The sequence below is a fragment of the Pseudochaenichthys georgianus genome, chromosome 23, assembly GCF_902827115.2.
Source record: "Pseudochaenichthys georgianus chromosome 23, fPseGeo1.2, whole genome shotgun sequence".
NCBI lineage: Eukaryota > Metazoa > Chordata > Actinopteri > Perciformes > Channichthyidae > Pseudochaenichthys > Pseudochaenichthys georgianus.
Genome location: NC_047525.1, coordinates 22,077,435 through 22,103,776, shown reverse-complemented (window position 1 = coordinate 22,103,776; position 26,342 = coordinate 22,077,435). Strand labels below are relative to the sequence as shown.

At 41.2% G+C, this 26,342-nt stretch overlaps 1 protein-coding gene across 8 annotated transcripts in view; it reads right to left on the bottom strand.

Annotated features, from left to right (window-relative positions):
* Nucleotides 1–315: 315 nt before the first annotated feature.
* nrcama (neuronal cell adhesion molecule a) overlaps nucleotides 316–26,342 on the bottom strand; it is a 60,746-nt gene continuing 34,719 nt past the window's right edge. The window contains exons 3-33 of one of the 8 annotated variants that reach the window (XM_034075054.2): nucleotides 25,129–25,301; nucleotides 24,611–24,628; nucleotides 24,183–24,288; nucleotides 23,562–23,755; nucleotides 22,431–22,553; nucleotides 21,992–22,162; nucleotides 19,630–19,741; nucleotides 19,316–19,500; nucleotides 18,318–18,449; nucleotides 17,995–18,138; nucleotides 17,797–17,908; nucleotides 17,278–17,444; nucleotides 17,034–17,181; nucleotides 15,244–15,368; nucleotides 14,449–14,478; nucleotides 13,679–13,780; nucleotides 12,289–12,486; nucleotides 12,140–12,210; nucleotides 11,833–12,058; nucleotides 11,325–11,440; nucleotides 10,011–10,218; nucleotides 9,463–9,585; nucleotides 9,189–9,365; nucleotides 8,608–8,640; nucleotides 7,706–7,771; nucleotides 6,840–6,962; nucleotides 6,535–6,690; nucleotides 6,035–6,166; nucleotides 5,790–5,868; nucleotides 5,221–5,232; nucleotides 316–4,371 (exon numbers count right to left, since the gene is read on the bottom strand). In XM_034075054.2, coding sequence (XP_033930945.1) covers nucleotides 4,137–4,371; nucleotides 5,221–5,232; nucleotides 5,790–5,868; nucleotides 6,035–6,166; nucleotides 6,535–6,690; nucleotides 6,840–6,962; nucleotides 7,706–7,771; nucleotides 8,608–8,640; nucleotides 9,189–9,365; nucleotides 9,463–9,585; nucleotides 10,011–10,218; nucleotides 11,325–11,440; nucleotides 11,833–12,058; nucleotides 12,140–12,210; nucleotides 12,289–12,486; nucleotides 13,679–13,780; nucleotides 14,449–14,478; nucleotides 15,244–15,368; nucleotides 17,034–17,181; nucleotides 17,278–17,444; nucleotides 17,797–17,908; nucleotides 17,995–18,138; nucleotides 18,318–18,449; nucleotides 19,316–19,500; nucleotides 19,630–19,741; nucleotides 21,992–22,162; nucleotides 22,431–22,553; nucleotides 23,562–23,755; nucleotides 24,183–24,288; nucleotides 24,611–24,628; nucleotides 25,129–25,222 — 3,918 coding nt within the window. In that variant the 5' untranslated portion in view covers nucleotides 25,223–25,301 and the 3' untranslated portion in view covers nucleotides 316–4,136. The remainder of the gene's footprint in view (nucleotides 4,372–5,220; nucleotides 5,233–5,789; nucleotides 5,869–6,034; nucleotides 6,167–6,534; nucleotides 6,691–6,839; nucleotides 6,963–7,705; nucleotides 7,772–8,607; nucleotides 8,641–9,188; nucleotides 9,366–9,462; nucleotides 9,586–10,010; nucleotides 10,219–11,324; nucleotides 11,441–11,832; nucleotides 12,059–12,139; nucleotides 12,211–12,288; nucleotides 12,487–13,678; nucleotides 13,781–14,448; nucleotides 14,479–15,243; nucleotides 15,369–17,033; nucleotides 17,182–17,277; nucleotides 17,445–17,796; nucleotides 17,909–17,994; nucleotides 18,139–18,317; nucleotides 18,450–19,315; nucleotides 19,501–19,629; nucleotides 19,742–21,991; nucleotides 22,163–22,430; nucleotides 22,554–23,561; nucleotides 23,756–24,182; nucleotides 24,289–24,610; nucleotides 24,629–25,128; nucleotides 25,302–26,342) is intronic. The other 7 variants (XM_034075055.2, XM_034075059.2, XM_034075058.2 and 4 more) reach the window with 7 other exon arrangements.

Genomic DNA, 26,342 nt, shown 5'->3' with positions numbered 1-26,342 from the left:
TTTATTAATATCATGAATGAATAATTATTTGCTGAAAAAACCATAACAGACGTGTTTGCAAATGTTATTGGTCGTACTTTTGGAAGTAAACCACACTGTAATGGTGTAAAGCTATATTCTGTTCGACAATGGAAGACATGCACCCATCCCATACGCCAGATCTAGATTAATCCAGGGATTAATTTTTGCTGGTTTATCTCTGGGTTTTTTTTTCAGATAAAATCACTCAAGCATCATTCTCACTTTTGTGCACCAGGAGGTGCCACACACACACACACACACACACACACACACACACACACACACACACACACACTTTTACATGTTGTGCTGCATGCATGACTCTAAAAGAAAAGCAGATTTGAAATCCTGAAACCAACATTTATTTCATTTTTTTTAAAGTTCATTTAAAATACAAAATATTTTTGCAATATTATACTGTTGAGTAAACCATTTCGACAGCCTTTCATGCTTCTCATGTAGCTTCAACATTAACCAGAATGTCATACTATATCATATACTGTATATCCTACTGTATGTCCACCAGTCACTAGAACATTGTTTCCATGGGGATTCACACTCCAATGTGCCGGTCCGCATACACGTCCTCCCTCATATCACAGTTTTGTTTTTTGTTTTTTTTAAATGCACACTCTTAAAAAGGATGTTGTGTGATTTGGAACGACAGTTTTCCAGCATCGTAAACTAGATGCTCAGATGTGCTCGAAATGTCACATCCTGTTTAAGCGAGTGCCTTTTTATAAAAAATACAGAAAAGGTGCATGAACTGTCTGAGACAGAAACAATACAGGTGCCACAAGAGCTCAGTCACAAGTTAAATAATCTCCTTTTGATACCTGATAGGCTAAACATTTGCAAATTCACCTGACAAGTTCAAATAAAAGTGAATAAACTAAAATACATTTCACAGCAAAAGAAAGGGTGAACACTGTAAATGGTCTCGTTTCACACAACGCCCTCCTAACCCATAATGCAACAGGGCAGATTGAGATCAAGCTCTCACTTTTGACCTCAACTAGTCCACTCTCAAGTCAAACCGTTATTTACAAGATACAACAAAAATATCTACACGAGGAAAGCTGACACATCGTAAAAACTTGATGCAAGTTATGATTAACCTAAGAAGTGAAAATGTGGAGGAAAACAAAAAAAAAGCTCTTGGATTTCTTGTTGAGAGTAGACATCAGAATAATAGACCATCATCCATGGAAAAGCGATATTATACATCACGCACGCCTAACACAGTAGCATGCATGTGCTGCACACACACACACACACACACACACACACACACACACACACACACACACACACACACACACACACACACACACACACACACACACACACACACACACACACACACACACACACACACACACACACACACTCGTGCACTCAAGCATTCACACATTAATTTACAGGAATAGAAAAACTCACCGAGTGCTGCGCTCAGAACGTGACGACATACACAGATATAAGGTTAAATGCATGAACCAGTCACCAGTGTGTTGCAGTGAAACAAGCAATATTTTCATTCATATAAACACATACACTTGTTTCCACATTCAGCATCATTTCCCCCACCCCTGCGTTTTCTAAGTGCTACCAGTGACAGTTCGCCCGCTCGTAAGAGAAGTCTGCTTCCTTTTTGGCAGTTACCTGGTGAGAGTGTTGGCAGTAGTTCAGTGCTGTTGGAGCGACATGAAGAGGATGTTGGATACATGACGACTTCTCATGAGGTGTCCATGATCTGACTCTGCTTCGTTTTATTATTTCTGACATTTCCTTAACTTCCAAGCGGCATGGTGTGATTTGGCGGTACGATAAGGGTGTTTGATTGTCAACAAGATCATAATAATCTGTAGCTGAAAATTATTCCTTGCAACTAATGCCAGTGTACGACCGTCACTTTTTAAATGTTATATTGAGATGTAAGTGATAGTATGGTGTCAGAAGTGTTTCAAAGGCTGCATTACAGAAAAGTAGAATCTAATTGGGTCAATATTTTGTAAAAGCACCAATAGTCAACCCTATGATATCGTCACAATATCGAATTTGAATTATGTGGTCAAATCTATTTAATGATATTCTCTTTTTAAATAGTTCCTACGGTGGCCCAAAACACTTCCATTAGGAGAAACACACGGAAGTTTCAAAAACTGTCACGGATGTTGGACACGTACCTGAAAACATGAGTTTTATCGGCTTATATTAACAATTCGATCTCATGATTCCTTTCCAATATTATTGTCGATTTACTGTAAGCTAGATAGCTAACGTAGCTAACGTAGTCATTTCAAATATACTGACAAAACACTTACAATTATGAGGAGGCGTGTGGTGCAGTGGGTTGTGAGGTGGTGTTTGGATCAGGTTCAAACCCCACTGCAGTCAGCATGTCCCTGGGCAAGACACTTCACCCCAAATTACTGCTGTGGGGATTGTCCACAGTATTGAGTATGTAAGTCGCTTTGGATAAAAGCGTCTAACAAGTAACATGTAATGTAATGTAATATGAAACAGACTAACTTTGCGATAGTGACAGTCCCCGTTTCCTTTGTGTCTAGAGCTTCTTGAAGCGTTTTGTATATGCAGCAGCGCTTTTAATAAACGCTGCGCATGTTTCATCAAGATGGTGAACGTGTTCTAAATTCTGTTGAACGTCGTCATGTTTTAGAAGACGTTTCTTCATTTTAATATGTGCATTGCTTTTGAAGCCGTAGCACATTTCTCCTAATGCAAGTGTTTTGGGTCATTGTCGCGCGTTGGCACGTATAGGCCACCGTAGTTTGCAGCCCACATGGACTTCTTTACTCGTTGAGTAGTGGATGTAATAAGCATTTTATTTCAAAGTTGCATTTCAAGTGGGGTAGTATTGTGTATGCAAAGTATTCATGGACTCCTCAGAACACTACTGATCCCAGGTCGGCGCGGTGTATGGAGAGTGATGTAACTCTATGGATCTACGAAGGCACTAGAAACCGTGCTGAGAGGTTCTCAAAAATCTAAACATCCCAAAGTGCGTACCACTCAACCCTGTTCAGGTGCATTTATCATACTGCGTCCTTTTCTCTGCCATTACAGAAGTGGAAAAGCTATCGGGGAAAGTGTTGGGGTATCTCTGACAGTACCAAGATTAGAGGGGTGGAAGCACTTGACATGAAACTGGGCCAATCACAGCTTGGCTTGTGTTCAACGAGTGCTCAGTATAGCATAGGTGCAAAGAAACAGATTGGAAGAGGAAACAAAAGCAAGCGAACTTTGAAAATCATGAGGCTGAAAGCGGGAATAAGTGTGGGAGTTCTAGTTGTCTGGCTGGTGACCGAAGTGTTGGAGCCAGGTTTCCAATGAATACAAATGGAAATGAAATATAGTTTTCTTCTTATTCTATTACATATTTACAAACAGTTCATCCGTCTCAAAAAGACTAGCTACTCAGTGTCACACTGTTCCGCAGCGCTGTCAGACAACGCCGCCGTTTTTTCTCTTTATATTAAACGCCATTTAACACTTTGACTGAAGAAACAAAACAATAATACCCGGTCGCTAGTAGGCGTGCACCATATACGGTCTCAACAAGCGGATCACCTCGGCATAAGGGGGGGGGGGGGGGGGTGGAAATGCTTAATAGAATCATGATTTACTCCATGCAGATGTTTTGATTCGTTGCCTGCCTGCGGGTAATGCAGTGTACTTTGATAAAATATATATTTGGATACATCGTGTTTGCAAAGGAAATGGCACTAACACACGCACACACTTCTGCCGAGTCTCTGGTACATTCCTTCTGCTTTTCTATATTGCTTCCTCCTCTCCTTCCCTCCTCTCTGAGTCCTCACATCCGTCGCTTCACACCTTCTTTTGACGCTTATCATGGGGGATGTGTTTGCCTTGTTCAGTGTGTGTAGATCGGAGGAGGTCACAGTGTGACAGACAGGGGCTGGTGGAGGGGGGGGGGTGGTGATGATGATGAGGGCGTGCCAGCAGTGTTGGTGACAGGAAGCCACCGGAGTGCCCGCGCCACCGTGGACTGTCACCTTCGCAACTGTCACCACAGGGATGGTCACATTTGCCAAGGTGACGAGGTGTATCTCAGCCTCGGGGGCCCTCGGTTAGACGAAGGAGTTCATGGCGTTGACGGGCGACGGGGCCTCCGAACTCTCGTTCCCTTCGTGTGTGTCTTTCTCTTTCTTGCCGCTGTACTGGCCGATGAAGGATCCGTCCTCGTTGAACTGTCCGTCCCCGCCCTCCCCGTAGTCCACCAGGCTGTCGTCGCTCTCGTCGCGGCGCGCCGTCCCGTTGGACGGCGTCCGGCTGCCCTTCAGCGGCTTGTGGTCCTCCGTGTCGCTGCGAAAGAGATGGAAGGAAGGTTATTGAGAAGATCAGTTGTGGAAGATTGTTGATCTTTCTGCAGTGGTCAGAAACCCTGATGCCACAAAGAGTAATCTGGCTTCTCCACTGCACGAATATCCCATTTACTGTATGCTATTAGGAATATATATTGCTGTTGTGTGCACAGTTTGCTACAAATGTGCAACATCAATGAAATAAGGAATTCATAGCTTTAATTTGAACTGATTCAATATAAAAAGGTGGAATATGTTCCCTTTAAGTTGAATAAACTCTAACTAAAGGCTTACTATATTGTACAGTAACAATGTCCTGGAACATCACTCTGCATGGAGCTTGTACAGTGGAGCAGCTCAGCTACGTCTGTGGTATTATCTACACACTATAGTGTTAGTGCTGCTTTCAGTCTGGGTTAGAGTTGGTGACCACTGCTAGAGAGGATTTTCCAAAAGCGTGCCGTTCAGTCTCTTGCAATACTTTACCTTCAAATCAACCAATATGCTTTCAGTTGACATGCAATCATCCAAAATGCACTTGTTTTTCAGTCCTCCCCCAAAAGATAAAACCTGGTTTCATTTTATCTAAAAACATCCCTTTTTAGTTAATACTAGGCAAGCTCTACAATCTAAAATCTATATCAACGTCATGTTAAAGCTCAATGCATTTGTATTAAATGGAAGGAACTAGGGAAGTAGAAGCAGTATTTGTTCATGTTGAGTGTTAATGTTATAACTGATGATGATGTTGACTATACGTCCGTATGATGACATGGTGAAACTGATCGGTTGCTTTTAGTCACATTGCTTGAGGTTTTATGCATGCTTGTTTTACCACATCTCGCCTTACCTCTCCATAGACCTAAACCCGGCAACAAAACAGAGATAAGAATGGAAGGACACATGAAAAGCAATTCATAAGCCACAATGAGCATCTGTTTCATGAACAGACAAGACATAAGCTTACGTATGGGAACATTTAAAGCACAATGACACCACGACAAGTTAAAGAGGACATATTCTGCTGATTCTCAGGCTCTGGTCTGAGTGTGTTGTGTTTTGGCTACACAGTTTATTATAGACTTTAAGAAGTTGAGGTTGTAATAAAGTCAAAATTGTCCCCGGAAAGCTCAAGGGTTGTGTCATAAAACTCATAGAATTCCTAGAAACACTTGAACAAGTGATGAAAAACCTGAAACTGTGTCAAAAGTATTAAGCAGTTGAATTATTAGACATATTTTCCATTGCATAAAGCCTTTGTTGATGATTTCCAGACATTCTTTTGGTCAAAAAAGAACACAATAGTGCTCAGAAATGTCCTGCTCCATGGAGTGTTTATCAATGGAGTCTGGGGAAACAGTCAGGTCTCAATGAATGAACATCTTCGCTGTATTTCAGCGTTTTCTTTCCACTCCTCACCTGTACTCTCCAAATGTCCCATCATCCTCCTTCATAGGCTGGATCTCTGGGTCTTGGTGAGCGTCTTCTTTCTCTTTCACTGCAGATTACACACACGTTTGATGACTTTATCTCAAAAGTGCATACATCCATTTCTTATATAGGTCATTGTAAGAGATAGGGCTTTTTTTAAACCAAAAACTGGCACTAATTTGCATCATCAATATCAAAACGCTTGACCTTACGGTACATAAAGTGAGCATTACCTGGATATTTGCCACCCTTGTTCCTCTTGATGAAGCACACGATGAGCAGGACCAAGATGAGGAGGGCGATGGCACACATCAGGCCAATAAACCAGCCCTGGGTGGCAATGTCTACCTGCCGACTGGGTACAGCTACACACACACACACACACGCACAAATGGAGACAAACAGGAAGCAGGGCTGTCAGTCCAAATTGTAATCATGGCTGCTAAAGATTGTGGAACCAGTTATTTATGCGGAGCAACACTTAAAGCTGTAAAGGAAGAAATAAAAAATTTAAAATGGGTTAATATGCAATGATTAGGCCTTTAATAACGACAACAAAAGTAAAATAATTGGGGTTTAGTGGTGATTTTAATGGATCAGTACGACTTCGGACGTGCTTGTACACTAACAAACTAACGGATGGAGTGGAATGTCGGATACTGAGAACGATGGATGGAAACATTTTATTTAAATTAAAACACAACAATTGTGGATCGGAGGCATGCCGCCTCACCTGGCACCGCCACGAGCACCTCGTCTGTGCTGTGGACCGTCGGGTCGGAGGGGTCTCTAGCGACCACTCGCACCTTATAGGACGTCCCCGGCTTTAACCCCTTTATCATATGCCAGTGGGAGCCGTTTACCAACTCCTTTTTCCAGTCGTCTTTACCTGAGGTCGGTGAAGCGGATGGAGAGGAATCGGATTCAAGAGGAAGAAGAAGAATTATTTTAATGGTGGCGTTTAAACGACTGATTATGTTATAATACAGCCGTTTAACGCATTCACTCGTGTTTTGAGATACAAAGCGAAAGCCTTACTGTTTTCTACAATATATTCCACATAAACATTCTTATGGTGTCCAAAGTAATCCCAACTGATCACCGCACCGTCCTCCGACATAGACGTGTTAACATTGGCGAACGCAGGGCCGACAGGCGGCGCTGAGCACACAAGAGAGAGAGAGAGAGTTGTAATTTAAATGATAAATGTACTCATTTTACAAAACTTTACTATGAAATTAAACTGCTATTGAGGAAAGGAGCAAGTAGAAATAACATTTTTTTTTTAAATAGATCCAATATGCCAGTATTTAGCATAAAGCTGCTACTGTAACCTGAGGCCTACCAGCAGTATAATTAAAATCAAGAAATAAAAATAAACTCCATCTATACTCTAGGGTTTTTTAAACTGTATGACTGACCAGAGACTCAATTTACAGTCATATGGTAGAAAAAAGTTGCAATATACAATACACGACAACACTGTGGACTAGGATTAGTGACACACGTGAAATATTTCTTGAGATCTGATCAAAAGGAAGTGAAATTGTCGCTCACTTTGGTCAGATCTCAGAGGGTTTTCACATATAGCCCAAAGTTAATTGATAACATAACAGATTGCAGTTTTACATCCTGCCAAAACATCGAAACAGTTCAGTGTTATCGCTGCACAAAATGGCCGTCTCACCGAGGATTTATTTTAATCCTCCTAAAACAAGTCAAACAAGAACCAGTCAGAGAAAGATCCAACAGAAATCACTTAGATCCACTTCCTTTTCTTAATCAAACTAATATTTTAAAGGCTTTCTTTTGCTGAGATTGACCATTTTTCGCAGAATAACGTGAAGGTATTTGGGGAGGTAGAAGGGGATACAGGGAGTGCTTATATATATATGCTTTTATACCCTTGTGAAACAGGGGAGGCGGAGACTGAGTGATGGGGGAGGTTGGGTGAGGGGGCTCTGTAGGGCCTGAAAGAACATTGAAAAGAGTGAGACAACACACATACAGAACACAGGAAACAGCATAGATAGAGTGAACTGTAGAGGCACTGATTTCAGGGAGAAGTTGCTACTGACATGCCGAGTTAAAACCTGGTGCAAAACCTCCTTACATTTGAGATGTCGAGGGGTGTTACGCACTGCAGCATGCATATACCGTACTTTTCGGACTATAAACCGCGACTTTTACCCCCATTTTTTTTTGTACAGCTAACGGCCACTAGGGAACCTCCTAGATCTATGGATTTCACAGGTACAATTAACCACCTTTAACTCTATGGGCTCTATGACCGGTCCGCGCCCGCCAGCTTTAACCGCCAAAGTAAAAGTGGAACCGAGAGACAGAACGAGAGCAAGACAGACGGACAATTTAGCTGCTGCGGCTTATATGCAGGTGCGCTTTATAGTCCGAAAAGTACGGTACTCTTAATCAAATGCTTGTATTTTGTGTTAAAAATGCTCCGTTTGTAGCATTAACAGGTAAATAATGTGTTAGTACTATGTTGAGGCATTCACAAGCGTCATGCGTGAGGCTTCCGATGAAATCACGTTCGATTGAACTGCAAGCATAACAAAAACTAGCTTAAAAGAAATGGGTATTTTATACATTCTATGATTTTAACCTATGATATCTCAGAACCGGACACAAGCATGGTTTGCTTACAGATGCCATGGAAGTCTGTCACACTAGTCCTATTTATTCATGCTATTATAAGTACCATGCATGGGTAATTTAACTAAAGACTATGCTGTTTTTCGGTGGTGTGAATAACATGCAGGTGCGTCCAGTGGTAAACTCGGGTTACCTTGGCCTGTCTCTACAGTGGGCTGAGTACGAGCTTCAGAGAGAAAAAGAGAAAGAAAGGTGTGGAAAGCAGTAGGATGCGTTTAAGCTCACAGGTAGCCTTGATATCAGTCAGAGCACTGTGGCGTTTACCCATACACTTTGTTTCCTTAACTTCCTGTTGTCCTCGAGTAGAGTTTGACCCGTTTCCAAATGTTTTTATAGGTTTGTAGTGCTAGAAAAATAACTTGTGTGCCACTATGTTTTTCGTGAGAAGAGAATTATGATCACTTCCATTAGGTTTGGGTTTCATTCAAATGCATGACAAATGCGATCTTCTGGGGTGAAATTATTAAATAATTATATATTTGTGCCTTTTTCAATTCGGAAATTCTGTTTTATTGTGTGTAAGTGAGGTCTATTAGTACTACATTTCCCAAAATAAGAGCAATACTTGTAATAGGGCCGAATAACGTTTGCTTAAAATGATATTTTACACTGTATACTATGTAGGACACAAGTTGATAGGAAACAGCACACCACTGATTCAGGACATTGACCTCTTCCTGTTACCTGCCACAGATGAAGCTATAAATAACTCACTTGTGTCCATGACAGTGAAGGCCTCCTCTGTGATGATGGGGCCAGAGCCTTTGATTGTCTTTGCGCTTAGGTAGAACTTGTAGAGCATGCTGGAGTTCAGGTTGCCCAGGGTGATACTGGTCTCGTTGGCTGGGAAAGACATGCTCTTCACCGGCCCCAGCTCCTTCGTGGTGTTGACTGCAGACACAGAGTCACAGGAGCCATATTGTTAGGAATAAATGGAAAGAATAAACAAGGCATCGTTTTTTTTTTGTCTGGTAGCTGGAGAGCCTACCTGGTTGGTATTTCAGTGTGTATCCAGCGAGGCGTCCATTGTTGTTCCTCGGTGGGCCCCATTCCAGAGTGAGAGAGTCCAAACTGGGGTTAACGACATTCAGAAAAGATGGAGGCCCCGGGACTGAAAACATGAACAGAAGAACAGTCAGGGTCTGGATGCTGACCATTCATTCGCATTTATATTCAACACAAGAAGGCAAGATGGTGGTTGTGTAGCATTATCTGGTTATAATATATATATATAATATCTGGTTTGCTTAGTGCACATATTTTATTGCATTCTATTTCAATGTAAATTACTGCTTTTTTTATTTTCTATTTTAATATATTTGTTCCTATTTTTCTGTAATGTTATTATAGTGATCTTAAAATAGTTAGCCATCTGTGTTTTTTTGTTTTTTTACTTTTATGTATGCACCACGACATCAAGTCAAATTCCTCGTACGTGTCAACCTACCTGGCAATAAACCCGTTTCTGATTCTGATTCTGAACACAGGATTTCTTTTCCACGCAATTACTAGGTTGTAATGTGAGGTTTTACACACCTCCTTCAGGGGTGTCAAACTTCTTGCTGGGGCTCGGAGGCCCTTCTCCTTTGCTGTTGAGGACCCTGATGGTGAGGTTGTAGTGGCTGTAGGGCTGCAGGCCCGGCAGACGTCCCTCGCTTCGATTCCCACTGAACGTCAGGACCTGCTCGCTCTGCTCTGCAGCCTCCTCTGTGTCGTGAAAGCCGCGCTCCCGCCGGTAGTAAACCTGCAGGAAACACATGAGGAGTTCATTCGTCTGAGCTTGATTTGTAGTTTTTGTCTCATCAACACGGTTAGGGGACCAGTCCAGATATGCTTAGAATGAAAACAACTGTCTTGATAGAGTCTTTAAATTCCTCTATGAACTTCCAAGACCTGTTATCTGCTCATCAAGTTTGGCTAAAGGGCTTCATAATTTGAAAACACGGAACAAATCACTTCACAGATCACTTCAATGTATTTGGTTCCCTTTAAAATAAATGAATATGTTCTTTTATGGCAGTGCTTCTCAAAGTGTGGTCCGTGAGCGCCCCCTAGTGGTCCGTGAGTACATTGGTAACCATTTTTTTTAAATAAATTAATAATATTTTTTTAAATAAGTTAATTTAAGTTTTCCGCACTCTCGCGGGAATATCTCCGCAATGGAGCGAGCTTAAGTTTCACTTTCGATTGCATGATATAGCCCAGCGCAACACCTTCATTACACATGTTGTCACCTGTTTGTACCATTTTCAGGCGATTTGTAATCTGTTCTAGAAAAACGATGTGTTTTTGGATATTTGTGGAGTTACGTGGTCCGCGAGTGTTTTTTTATTGGTTAAGTGGTCCTTGGTATGAAAAAGTTTGAGAAACACTGTTTTATGGGAATCTAATTAATGGTTACCATTCTTGTGGTGCAACATCCTGTGAGGTACGGCTGCTCGATTATGGCAAAAATCATAATCTCGATTATTTGGATCAATAATCGTAATTGCGATTATTAAATGCGATTATTCATTGACTTTGAAAACATCCATCTATTGGAGAAAAATAATTTGAACAGTATGTTTTTAACAGTTGATTACCCTGAACTTTAAGTATAATTCAACTGAAAAATTATTTAAAAGAAAAAAGTAATAATAACAATAAAAAAATAATCGTTTTATTTCGATTATGTTGTTTTCGTAATCGTTGCAAGCCATAATCTTAATCGCGATTAAAAGACGATTAATTGAGCAGCCCTGCTATGAGGCTAACCAATATGCGTTTATGCCTAATTTGGTCATCTTTAAATCGTCATCTATTTTGTGAATATACAGGCAATGAATCGTTTATGAAAGGTAAAAACAGTACCTTGTATCCCTGCAGTTGACCTCTGACAGAGGGGGAGGAGACAGGCTCCCAGTGCACTTCTGCCAGAGTGCTGTTATGTACCATGACCTGCACACTGTCAGGAGCAGACAGAGGCACTGCAGAGAGGAGGACGATTCAGTTTAAAGTCAATCAACTATTAGCATGACGTTTATGGAACATGGAGCTAAAGGATCAGAGTCAATGTTCAAGAGGAGTAAATATGAGATTAAGATGTGAGAGGTACAACAAAGAAGATCCTTGCAAGCATACTTTACTGGGCACAATGTCTTTTCGGCTGGGTTTATATCTGGAGAAGCATATATATAGTAACAATTTACAAAGATGTTTAGATCTCATCTTGATCCACGCCATAACCTGTATTGCATTGTTTTGGAAAAAAAGGCTCGAAGTCCAAGCAAAACTCATTCAACAACAACAACAACAACAACAACAACAACAACAACAAAAACCCTGAGAAACATAAAGGATGTTGACTCAGGAAACTCACAGTCTTCTCCAGAGTATCCAAACACTGCCTCGGGCTCGGAGGCGGTGCCATAATCGTTCAACGCTTGAACCTTGACCTCGTACGGCACGTAGATGGGAGTTCCAGTCACGACAAACTGGGAAACGTTGGCCACGTTCTTCGAGGTCCAATCCTCGTCCACGTCCTTCGCTCTCCACTGAACTCTGTACTCTAAGTTGGGCCCGTTAGCCTGGAATCCGGTCAGCGGCTGTGGAGAGAAATATGTTGTCATTTGCCTAAAAAAAATAATAATTCTACCGTTTGTTTTTTGTCATAAAAGCAATCTTACCGTCCAGGATATGACTAAATTCCCAGGCTGTGTCCCTACTCCACTCACATCTGATGGATTGTCATCAGGAGCTAGAAAAACAGATATAGATTGATTCATGGATATTTTTGAATATTTAAATATGGCAGATCATTTGTTGTGTCAATCACCTGCAGGGGTGGTCCTGTACTGGCTGGAGGGCTGGCTGGGCTTGCTGTAGCCCACGCGGTTCATACCCAGCACTCTGAACGAGTAGTAGACGTACGGAGAGAGCTTCAACTGCGCCGTGGTGCTCGTCCCAGAAGCATCCGTCAGGTTGATCCACACCCCCGGCTGGTGGAGCAGATCCTCGTACTGGATCAGAAACTCTGTGGGTGGAGTAAATATTGAATTAAAGACACTGACTTCAAATAATTGAGTTAATGAATGCAGGACTTTTACGTAAAGAGTAGTAGAGCAGGTAGAGTATTTCTACACTGTGGCATCACTACTTTTACTTCTGTAAAATCTCTGGCTACTTCTTCCACCTCTGGTCAACAGTTACTTATTCCTTAAGCAATCCAGGAGATAATATGTCTCCCTAAAACAACATAACTGACCATGTATTTTTCTTTCAATAGGGATATTACTCGACTATTGGAATTAAGTTGATGGAACATGGACTTAAAAAGGATCAGAATCAATGCTCAAGTAGTAAATATGATATGTTTAGATTAAAATGTGAGAGGTACAACAAAGAAGATCCTTTCGAGCAGACTTTACTGGACCAAAAGTCTTTTCTGCTGGGTTTATATCCGGAAAAGCATAAATAGTGGACAGTTTGAGTATTTCTACACTGTGGCATCACTACTTGTTAGAGAATAATTCTGTCTTTACTTCTAGATATTTAACCTTTCTGCCTGTTGACGTTTATCACCAGCCCTGAGTCTGTTACCTCCCGTAAGGAATGTGCTAATGCTAAGGACCGGTCAACTCTCGGTCACAGAACCTAAGCGTATCTCCAGATGTTGGCGATATCTCCAGTGTTCCTAGGTGTTTACGTACCATCCCCCAATATGTGGATTAACTCTCTGTAAACTAGTTAAAAGGTCTATCTAGACTAGAGAGAGGCTGGTCAGATTTGACATGGCAACCCACCAGGGCAGTCAGAATCTCTGGCTGCTGTGACTTGTGATGTGAATTTCTCCGGCCGATACTTGTAATAAACCATCAGTGTTTGACATCAAAGCTCCAACTCTCCTCGTGTCTCTCTGAGTCCCGACTCTCCATTGCTGCAGAAGTTTCCCTTACACTACTTTTACATAAGTAAAAGCTCTGGCTACTTCTTCCACCTCTGGTCAACACCGACTTATTTTTTAACCGATCCAGGAGAAAATATATGTCCCTAAAAATATAACTGACCATGTATTTTCCTTTCAATAGGGATATTATTTAGTATTCCAACAAACTATATTGGAACTTTCCTGCATAACAGAGGACTTTTTTAAATGTGGAAATCGTTTTTTGATGTCAGTGACTATTGCGTCTTATCGGCATGGTAACAGTGAAGTGTAGTCTTACTCTCTGTGGGACTGTTGTGTTCGTCTCCGGGCGTCCAGGTGAGCTGAACGCTCCTCGCTGTCTGGTCCGTCAGCTCCAGGTCGGTGGGGGCGTCGGGACTCTCTGCAACACACAAGAGAAAAATGAAAAGTCTCTCCCTGGTTTTTGACGAGGAATAGGCCTCGCTACTGTTTGGATTGACAAGTTGACAAAAAAAAAAAAAAATTAAATGGAGGGAAATGTACTTTGATGCACACTGAAGCTTTTTTTTGTCAAAATGTCTATAATAATTTTTTTCAGATAAAAATAACCATCAAATAAATCTAGACAACGATAAACATGAAATGTTTGACCCTGGATTCAATAATAAACCGGAGGCAATTGGTATTTTTTAAAGAATTGTACCAATACACTTTGGTTCCTCTGTTGTATTTCAATGGGCAGTATTATTTTGTTTAATTAAACATTTTAGATTCACGCTCACTCACACAGGTGTCTCCACTTCTCAGGGTTAGACCTCTGCGCATGCTCATAAACACCTGAGAAGGGTCTAATCAGGAAGGTTAAGTGAAAACACCTGTGTGGGCGAGCCCTTTTACAATACCTAGAAATACAATAAGAGAAAATGAAAAAAATGGATTCCCTAAATGAAAATCAAATGCTACAATATGGATTAAAGAAAGGAATAAATACAACGTAACTGAAATAACCAATGAGTTTTTACAAACAGAACTTGATGGTTGGGTGGGAATAAGGAAAGCTATGCATCCTAATTTGAGGACATTGTTTACCGTAGACAATAGCTGGAGTAGGAGTAGCCTCTGAGAGAGCGAGAAGCAAGAGTAAAGTACAAGAAGAAGATGTTAGTGAGAGATATTAGAGAACAGCAGACACGCAGGGAAAATACTGAAGATCATAACTGACGCTGCTGCTGTAAAGTTGAAGGGGTGAAAAGCGGGTTGAGTGCATTTCAAAAAAGATTTTTGGAAGTAATTGTAAAAAATGCGCAGGGCAGAAGAGAAAGGGAATATTGTGTGCCTTTACTCTTGTGTTGAGTCTAAGCCACTAACGATATTTGTGTAAAGAGATCATTTATCACGGTTACTACATTGCAATTCCTTTAAACAAATATATGCAGGATTTACATTGTGTGGTTTCACTCTCTGTAATCAAATGGGGTCATTTTAAAGTCCTATAGGAAGAGTCCTCATGAGATAAATGTGGTATTTACAACCTTGTAAGTGGAGATGTTCTGAAAGTTATGTGTTTGCTAATGTCAGAAGTGCGGAGGCCATGAGAGTTCACTCTGTAATAAGTTAATGTATTGTAATTTGGGCATTTTACGTGTTTGCATTTCTTGAGTTGTGTTAGCCGTTTGCCAGCTAGCTAATTTGTTAGCCTTGTACACTGAGAAAACTCAAACCTTGACTTTAATGAAATGTATTATGTCAACACATTTGAGATAACTGTATTAGGTAAGGCAAAATCAATAATCAAAGTTTTATTTAAACTTGATATTATTGATATTAACATCTGGTAACCTGTTAAGTTATAACAAAGGACCCCTGAATGCATCGTGAACATACCTACGACCGTCAGCATGGCACTGGCTGAGTCCTGGTCCAGGGTGGTGTTCACGATGCAGGTGTAGGTGCCCTCATCTTCATCTTTAACGTCTGTGATAGTCAGACTGTCCACGTCCACCTGAAACCTGATGGCAGAGGGTCGAATGGAGAGTTATAATCCTGTGTTAATGGGATTATTTAAGTGTCTTAAAAGTCCCCTATTATACAGTTTCTCATCAATATATTATATGTACAAACATGTCTTACCCATAATCCCCTCTGTTTCAGCCCTGTTTCCAAAGTGCTGATTCTCTGTCTGTTACTTTAGATGAAGATAAGGAGCCCCTCCCCACGCCCCTCTGAGAGACATTTGGTTACAAAGAACTCAATGGTGCTCTAGGAGGAGATTCAGGTGATAAGGTGGGGGGGGGGGGGGGGGGGCTAATGGTTACTCAAGCCAAAAAATCGTTATGACATCATAAAGTGGCCGAAATTTGATCAGCTCATTTTCAGACAGGTTTTTATATAAATGGATCAAAAAGAGAGAGAATCTTTGTTCCTGAAACTTTCAGAGTCTCTTTCCACAGAGGGGACACATGTTGATGTAGAAGAGACATGGAGAAGAGGGGACACATGTTGATGTAGAAGAGACATGAAGAAGAGGGGACACATGTTGATGTAGAAGAGACATGAGGAAGAGGGGACACATGTTGATGTAGAAGAGACATGGAGAAGAGGGGACACATGTTGATGTAGAAGAGACATGAAGAAGAGGGGACACATGTTGATGTAGAAGAGACATGAGGAAGAGGGGACACATGTTGATGTAGAAGAGACATGGAGAAGAGGGGACACATGTTGATGTAAAAGAGACATGAAGAAGAGGGGACACATGTTGATGTAGAAGAGACATGAAGAAGAGGGGACACATGTTGATGTAGAAGAGACATGGAGAAGAGGGGACACATGTTGATGTAGAAGAGACATGAAGAAGAGAGGACACATGTTGATGTAGAAGAGACATGGAGAAGAGGGAACACATGTTGATGTGGAAGAGACATGGAGAAGAGGGGACACATGTTGATGTAGAAAAGACATGAAGAAGAGGGGACACATGTTGATGTAGAAGAGACATGGAGAAGAGGGGACACATGTTGATGTAGAAGAGACATGAAGAAGAGGGGACACATGTTGATGTAGAAGAGACATGAGGAAGAGGGGACACATGTTGATGTAGAAGAGACATGGAGAAGAGGGGACACATGTTGATGTAGAAGAGACATGAAGAAGAGGGGACACATGTTGATGTAGAAGAGACATGAAGAAGAGGGGACACATGTTGATGTAGAAGAGACATGAAGAAGAGGGGACACATGTTGATGTAGAAGAGACATGAAGAAGAGGGGACACATGTTGATGTAGAAGAGACATGAAGAAGAGGGGACACATGTTGATGTAGAAAAGACATGAAGAAGAGGGGACACATGTTGATGTAGAAGAGACATGGAGAAGAGGGGACACATGTTGATGTAGAAGAGACATGAAGAAGAGGGGACACATTGTTGATGTAGAAGAGACATGAAGAAGAGGGGACACATGTTGATGTAGAAGAGACATGGAGAAGAGGGGACACATGTTGATGTAGAAGAGACATGGAGAAGAGGGGACACATGTTGATGTAGAAGAGACATGGAGAAGAGGGGACACATGTTGATGTAGAGGAGACATGAAGAAGAGGGGACACATGTTGATGTAGAAGAGACATGAAGAAGTGGATTTTGCATAATAGGTGACCTTTAATGTCTTTGTACCTGTCCTCTTTAGACACTTCTGTATTGTCCTTGAGCCAGGTCATGGTGGGGATGAGGGAGGGGTCGTGTTTGACTTTACACTCGAACACAGCGCTCATTCCTCTCTGCACTACCTTGTACTCCGGCTGCATCAGGATACGGGTGGGCTCTAGGAGACGGAGAAAATAGGAGTTAATACTAATAAATAACATTGTTTGATGTGGTTATAGAGGCCTTACATATAATGTTTCCCTTCATGTCTGACCTTTAACCTCCAGGAAGACGTGGTTCTCTTTGATCCCCAGGATGTTGGTGGCTATGCAGGTGTACTTCCCGCTGTTTAACGGCTGGGCCACATGGATATCCAACGTACCGTTCTCATGGATCACATACGGGTCGCCATTCTTAACGCTGGTCTGACTGTCTTTAAACCTGGAAGGAAAGGAGGGAGCATTTAATGGAAAACTGGTGGGAAGAAAGGGAAAAATCAACAAGAATTCGAATTTAACTTGCGGTTTGAAGTGAAAACCTGATCTGAATCTGAATAAACTTTATTTGTATACTGTAGCACCCAAAGCAGCCCTAAGTGCTTTACAGAAAACACAACAACAATATTAAAATAATATTACAATTAATACAGAACGAGATAAAACATCTACAGCGATAATATGTTTAAATAAAAAAAAAATGTAAAAGAAAATTAAAAATGTAAAATAAAAACTGAAAAAACACAGTAAAACATAGACATTGATACTAGTGACAATCGAACCCAAACCAATCTTACCATGTGATGGTTGGTATTGGCGAGCCAAAGGACGCGCAGTGAAGTAACGCAGGGTTGTTGGTGATGACCTGGTACACTCGGTTGGGTGGAGTGAGCACCCTTGGTGGCTCGGCTATGAGAAGAAGCACAACATAAAGTGAATCGGCATCTCTACTGTATATCTAACATGTACATTCAACTTGTATTGGCTTTACTCACCAAGAACGTTGACAAAAGCGTTTGCCATCAGGTAACCAAAGTCATTGGATGCGTTGCACTGGTAAACGGCGCTGGACCCTGATTGCACGTTGCTAAGAATCACAGTGTCATCATCCACCTTCCTACTGTGGTCCTCAGGTGCGTCTATTATAAGACGAAATAAATGTAAGGTTTTAAGAAGCTGTAAATGGAGGAAAAACACCACTGCAGGGATTGGGAGTCCCACTACAGCTGTGTGTGTTTGAGCACATGTCGGGCACTGTGGACATATCCGTGTGCTAGTGTAGAATATCTCTTTGTAAGCATGGCGTCGTTTTACTCACTCTCAATGGGGACTCCGTTGACAAACCAGCTGATCTTGGGTTTGGGTTCTCCGTTGACTCGACAGGTCAGGATGCCGGTCTCGTTCGGGGCGAGGATCAGGTTCCTGGGGGCGCTGACCCAGAAAGGAGCCGCTGTGGAGGACGAGGAGCAAGATTTTTGAGAGTGACAAAAACTAATTCTGAGCCTTGTGTTTATGATTAAGCTACATGATGAAGCCACATGATATACGTTAAGGGTGCAGAACTATTAGCATCTAGGTCAGGGGTGTCAAACTCAAGGCCTGGGGGCCACATCCGGCCCGCGACTTCATTTTATGTGGCCCCGCAAGAGCTTGCAAAGAATGTAATACGTTTATTATACGATTAAATGCCGCTTTACAGAATCAGGTTGCCCATAAACTACATGTCCCACAATGCATCTCGTTGTGTGCCATGCGCACTGAAGAGACTTGCAATGATTTGCTTTCAGACATAGTTAATTACTAAATCATTATCCTATCCGATAATAATCCAATTCAGAGGCAATAATGTAATATAACACATTATTTTATATATATTATATATTTATATGTATATTTTATATAGTTACAACCTGCCCTTTGAGTGCAACCATAATGCTGATGTGGCCCGCGATGAAATTGAGTTTGACACCCCTGATCTATGTAAATGTAACATTAACTTGAATCTGACTAATAAGATATGTTTATTAAAATTACAAACTAGCATTCATTTTGTCAGTTTTTATTAAAGTGATATCCACTTTTTTGTTATGTGTCAAGTTTTTTGGTTTTTGTTCATTTGACACTCTAGTCTAGGGCTTTTAAATCTTATCTTAGTCAAAGAAAACTGTAAAAGTCTAAGAATCCAAGATACCAAAAGTGTTTATACATATCTGTCTTGTCAATCTGCTTGTCAATTGACCTTAAATTGTTATGTAGCGAAAGGTTCTACTTGATGCACCGATTGACACGAATGAACAACCAGGTGAAGCTGCTTACCTTTGACGGTGACTTTAATGATGTGGTGAGCAGTGCCCAGATTGTTTGTGGCGGTGCAGCGGTAATCTCCCCCGTCAGCTTCATTCACCTCTGAAACCTTGAGGGTTCTCTTAAAGTTATAGAAGGACGTCCTGGTGCTGGGCAGCTCTCCTCCGTCCTTCTGCCAGGACATCTCTGGAGAGGGCCTGTCACAGAGGACATACAGGATGTTTGTTGTTCTGCTATTTCTACATTCTGTGCTGTCAAATACATTTAGTTTTGTCATTGTTATAAAACAGTTTCTGTCTCCATGTTATTTATAGATTCCTACTTACAGGCCGTCAGCAATGCACTCCAGCTCCAGAGTCTCTCCTCTCAGAACCATCTTGGTGCTGTTGGCACCAAAAGGCGTCATGAACCCGGGGCGGCGCTCCCCCTCTGGGCTGTCTGAAGACACGAGGACACACAACCACATCAGAACCACTCTGATACACGACAACAAATGGTAACCATGGATGAAACCACAGGCTCAGAAAGCCATTTTTATTCTCATGAAGGAAAAGTGGATGTCAAAGTGAATAGGATAATAAATGAGATGACCCAACATGTTTTCAGTAAAGCCTTATCATATTCTATATAAGCAGCATCCTCAGAATCAGAAAGCATGGGGGTATCTCCCTGAGAGGGGTAGCCGTCGGTTTGTTGCTATGGCAACATGGGGCCTTATCTTGGCTAAAATCAACCCACTTCCAAGCCTCACATACATTCCTAATGGAACGATCTACATTTCCTCAGCTGGAAAGGTCAGATAATACAGATAATGATCCCCTTCCACTTCAGGATGTGGACAAAGAGCAATGCCATGTTATAATAATAATGATATCATGCTTCACATGTCGCCATCTTGGATAACAATTGAGGGCTTTCTTGATGCAGATCTGTCCAGAGCGTGTTTATGATACCTGGGGAGATGCAGTTAGTTGATATTTAATGTTATGCATGCTTTGAATGTGGCTTACAACATCCTGGGCTTTTGAGATTGCGGATACTAACCCTAAAGGCAAGTTTTTTTATATTCACCAAAATCTTCATCATCAGACCCGCAATAATCACAATAAGGCTGCACTATATGAGGAAATTATGTGATCACGTTTATGACCATGTAAATATAAACAGATTTGAGTTAGAATGCAATATGTCAATAAATATTCAAATTCATGGACATTTATATTATTACCATAATTAAATGATAAGAGAATTATTGGCAAATAAGCTAAAGCCAAATTGGTTTTATTTGTAAAAATCCACAGTTTCAGAGCTTTTATTTGAGTTAATAATTGTAATCAGCAAGAACTAAGGAAATTAAATCATATATTTTTTCTTACTACATCTCAGCCTTTTTGTATCCTTATAAGGAACAGGTAACTATTAGTTATGGATGTCTTAGTACAGTGTACTGACTTCTCCCTCTCTGTTGCTTTTAGTACTGCTAAAATACAGTAAAGGATATTTTTTACAACATTCTTTCATCACACAAATTAAACATTGAAGTGAACACACAAGCTACTAATACAAAAAACGTCATACTCTCTTTCAACTAATACATGTGATGTTTTGGTTTTGTTTTGTTTCTTTCCGTTAACCGTCAAGTGGGAAATAAGTATTTTTTTGTGTGTTTCTCTTAATATCCTAAGATACTGTTATGTTTGGCTGTGAAAAAAAAAAAAAAAAAGTATTATTATGAAGGGCAGACCATTTATTTGTATTTATTTGTTTTTTTTAGAAAGGGGCAGGTCACATAAGATGTTATTCTTCTCCCTGCTCCTTTTCGCTCAATGGTGGAGTCATGTTTTATGGCAATTGTTGTACATTTGGTTTTGCGTACCATGAGCGGGACAAATAAAAATGAAATGAAATGAAACTAACTAAAAAATACCGTAATCGGCAATTCTGCTGTCTTTAACAAGGTGTTCATTGCAAAAGCTGACATTGCGATGATGATAAACACTCTATATTGAGCAGCCTTACTGCACAAAAACTGTCAGGAGAGAGATGAGAGATGAGAGGAAGAGTGTGTTAATAGAGTTGAAGGTGAGTGTGTGTGTTGGGTACGGTGAGGTAAAAGCAGGGCTGGGGCACGTGACGGGGCTGAATGGGAATAAACCAGCAGCACTCACCACTATAGAAATCAGTGACATTGTATAAAGCAGCCACAGTCTCATTCATTGTTTCCACTGTAATATAACAGAAAAGCATAAGCATGCAAAGCTAGGAAAGAAAACAGGAAATGGGTTATTTTACAATTCACCAATGCATTAGCTAATGCATTAGCTTCTGCAAAGTGCATTGTGGGAAGAGTGATGAGAAATTGTTGACAAATTACGGGTATAGCTCTATAATAAAGACATTGTTACACCACTAGAAGCACTTTATAAAGCTTAGGAAAGGGAGAATAAAGGGAAAAACAGCCAAACTGAAGCTGATGCAGTTTTGCAGGGACACATGGATTTAAAACAATACTAATTATAAATTCTGTTGATCAGAAAATGTGAAAAAAATGCATATAAATGTGCCATCAAGGGGACATTTTTTGCAATAATTAGAAAATAAGAATGAAAATACACAATCAGAAAGCTTAAATGTGCAAATATTAAATTGTTGTTTTAATTTTGCAGTGAAATCAGTGTCTTGACTTACTGTCCAGCACGGTGACGGAGATGGGCTGCTTCTGCTGGATGGTTTGTGTGTGAGGGAAGCGTGCGTAGCAGATGTAGTCGCTCCTGGTGTCTTCTGGGAGAACGTTGGAGAAGTACAAGTCTCCATTCAGAGCCTGGGACACACGCTTATCCAGCTGGAGCCTCTGGAAGTCTGAAGGACGGGAGACAAAGGTTAAACACGGAATAAGGAACAATATGTAAGTACCTTTTTTAAATGTTGTTTTACAACCAAAACATATTTGCTATTTCATAAGGTCAGTAAAAGCTTTATTTTTCATCTATTCTCGGTTCGCCATATGCTATAGTGACTAAATGCTGAATTTGCAGTATGCAATCCTTTGTTTGTATATTCTATAGGGTGTGGGAATTCTCCCTCCATGTAGCATGTGTTCATATATGTATAAATGCAAATGACTCACTGTTATCCATCCAGAAGATGACCGGAGGGGGCAGCCCAGCAGGGGGTCGGCACTGCAGCACCAGGGAGACCCCCATCTGCACCACGATGGCCTCATTCCTCTCCTTCGACCACAAGGGGGACCCTGCGAGTCACACAAACATCAAACAAAAGGCACCGGAGGCTTCCCATAGATTCTCAAACAGTGTGGATCACATGAATACAGATGTAAAAGTGGCGCGATTTGCTCGGAAGCTAGATATATAAGGAACAAAGTTTAATTCCAGACATTTCGGAAAAATGGAAAAAGCAGCTTGTGATTAACAGCTCAAAAAAACATATCAAACATGTATCATCTTGATGATGTTGGAGCGCAAGCCTTTCGAGCAGTGCTTCTCAAAGTGTGGACCACTGGTGGTCCGTGAGTATATTGGTAACATTTCACATTTTAAATAAATTAATTAATTTGAGTTTTCCGCACTCTCCCGGGAATATCTCCGCAATGGAGCGAGATTAAGTTTCACTTTCGATTGCATGATATAGCCCCGCGCAACACCTTCATCACACATGTTGCCAGTTGTTTGTACCATTTTCAGGCGATTTGTAATCTGTTCTAGAGAAACGATGCGATTTTGGATATCTGTGGAGTTAGGTGGTCCGCGAGTGTTTTTTTATTGGTTACGTGGACCTTGGTATGAAAACGTTTGAGAAACACTACTTTAGAGTATTTTCCTTTTTTACAGAAACCAGCACTAGAACTTGTATGTATTGTTTGTTAACTCCGTGTTTTTATTCCGTTCCAAAATGTAATTGGATATTTTTTACAAAATTCTTTCATCACACAAACAAAGAAATTGTAGTGAAAACACAAGCTACCAATAAAGGAACTGTCATACTCTTTTTCTACTAACCAATAATCCCTTAATGTGCAATTATGCTGTCTTTAACAACGTGTTTATTGCAAAAGCTGACATTGCGATGATGATAAACACTGAATATATTGAGCAGCCTTACTACCCAAAAACTGTGAGGATAATTGGTTCTTCGTTGGTCGATGCAACAGTTGTACAACCCAACCCTAATCCTTTCACCAAGTTTCACGAAAATCTGAAGCAAACCAAACGGACAAACTGAACACAACCGGAGTTCTTACTGGACTGCCTGATGACGATGCTGTTGGACACCGCGGTGCCGTGCTCGTTGTGTGCCGTGCACTGGTACGTTCCCTCGTAGGCCTCGGCCTTCTCCCCACTGATGTCGATGACCAGAGTTCCTGAGCCGGGCTTCATCAGGACTTTGGGGTCTTTCTCTTCATCAAAGTGGGTCCCATTTCTTGTCCATGAGAAGCTAGAATCAACAAGATAATTAGCACTTGATTTTCTAGGCCAGAAGCCACGGGGAAACACAAAAGAGAGGACATTACGAAGCAGGGAGTTTGGGGGATTGTAAAGCTCGAAATTGTCTAAATTACCCCGCCAGGTGTTTTTGAAGTGGTGTCCATAACAACAGTCGCTATGGCGATTCATACAGTATTTCCCCAATGCTCAAGAGATGCCCTCAAAATAAATCTTTAATTTCACACATAAAACGGAATGGAAACAGATGGCTCTTAATTGCTGAAACTCTCAGGTTGATTCTTTGGCATGACATCATTTCACAAGCTGTTGTCCCTGAATTATGCCGTTATTTAAAAAATAAATACATGTTATTGACTTGGATTTGTCTATACATGTACTCTGTTACATTGAGAAGTGAAGAGGCGTGTTTGTCTCACCTGGGATGAGGCTTCCCTTTGGCCTCACAGTGGATGACAATGTTCTCCCGTGGATCAAAGATGTAATCCTTCGGGGACTGTAGCGTTATAGTGGGGGGTTGGGGCACTGGAGGAACATGAAAGGAAGCACACTTCATACACATACAGGGAAATGCATGACACTGGGGGTGGGGTTATAGAATCCAAAAAATGCATGCAGCAAGCGTCACACAATCATATTTTAACACCGTCTGCAAACAGCTATCTGTTCTGATAGCAACTTACCAGTCCACGAACTGACATAAGACAAGCATCACTCCAAAAACAAGCAAGTCACTTCACACTGTCGAGATAACTGCATGCACATCTAACATTGCTAGAACACACCAAAGCAAGTTTTTAATGCAAAAAAACTCTAGGAAGTCACAGCAGTGTTCGAGACAACTTACATCCTTCCAGTACTTTAGCTTTTTGTCCACCATGACAGGCCGTACCACAGTGATAGAATATTGAGGAAAGGTGTTAGTTTTGGAAAGGAGTAAAGCACAGGTTCAGGTGATAAAGTCGCACGTTCAAGTATTTTTAAGCATTTTGTTGAGCCTGCCTGAAGCTTGGGAGAGATTTCCTTCTTTTGTCGTGAATACTTTTACGGCTTCATCGGGCAGGTACAAGTAACGCAAGAAAAGTAGTTGAAGACGTAGGGAAACGGAATTCTTAAAAATGTAATTTCATAATTTAAAGCTGGAAATGTGATTCCATGCCGAAACATACAAAGCTGAAACACAATAAAAAAACTGCTGCATTATGACATTGTTACCCAATACGAAGAGTTAGATGGAATTGAAATAACAGTTTTCAAGAGCTCAAAGCTTTAAGGATAATGCAATAGTTGATTCAAAACGTTTTCTCCAAAATGTACAATTATGGTAATCCTAGTAAAAGGGATGTCCATAAGAACAATGCTTACGATCAAGAGGCACTTCCAGCGCCGAGGTCATGTGACTCAAGAGTGTCAATAGCACTGCTCCGAAACCCGGCACCCACTTCCTGTTCCTGTCCATGGTTGGCTGTCAGGATGAAAACCTTTTGTCCAGATTCAACGACTCAATCAAGGCCGTCAACGGAGAGTCTGGATCCACACTACAGAGAGGAACAAGTATATATAACAATTACCACCGGGGACAGTTTAATGTTAGTGTTGAATTTAGTTTAGGCAACGTGATCACTTGAATTGATAAATTAAAGTGTAGACAAGACTCCTATTATGTTTTATGTTTTCCCTTTCCTTTGTTCACTTCTGTGACATATAACATCACTATGTAATACTAGCGCTGCTATTGGCTAGCACTCCAGCTCGTTGCACGTGGTAAGCTAGGGGGCAGGACATTTCGGACACACAAGCGGTTGACCAATCACAACAGAGTCGGCCAGCAAACCAATCAGAGCAGACTGGGCTCTGGTTTCAGACAGAGGGTGAAAATAGGTGCTGCAGCACAGGCAGTATGAGAAAAATAAAGAACTGTTGAACATTAAAGAATGGAAACATGTCACATTAGAGACACTACATACTAATATGGAACTGAAAATGAGTAGGGCACGATGAATATCACCAAATCATAATGGAAAGGTTACTTTTCTGCAAGTGTATTGACATTCTTAAAGCTAAACAACCAACCAGGGCGTGTAAGTCATGGATCAAAAGTCATCCTGCCAAAGTGGAAGGTCATAACCATCCTGCACTTGTCAGTCTCTATTCTACAAATAAGACCCGAACTCGTAGAATTTGTCAGTTGTATGGAGTCTTTAGTAATTGCAGCATCCACATTGCATTGCACTTCTTACTAGAACATCCCATGAGCATCACTGAGAGGCCACGTGTTTGCCTGTAAACATATGGCATGTGAGTGCGCTCGGCCGGAACAATCGCAACTCTGCCGCGGAGATACAGCTGAACACAGCTTGGCACATGCATGCACAAACGCCACATTAGTGAAAGCAACTTTTGTCAGTGCGTCATACAGATGGAGTTACACATGAGTGCAGGCCCGCCAGCGCGAGCTTCTGTTGCGTGGTTCGTTAAAAAGAGACACAGATTGCAACGTACTGCCGTCACAAACACAAAGAACCATGTTGGCGTTAATGGGATTCTGTGAGTGTTACCATAGGGAGTTGAGAATGTGT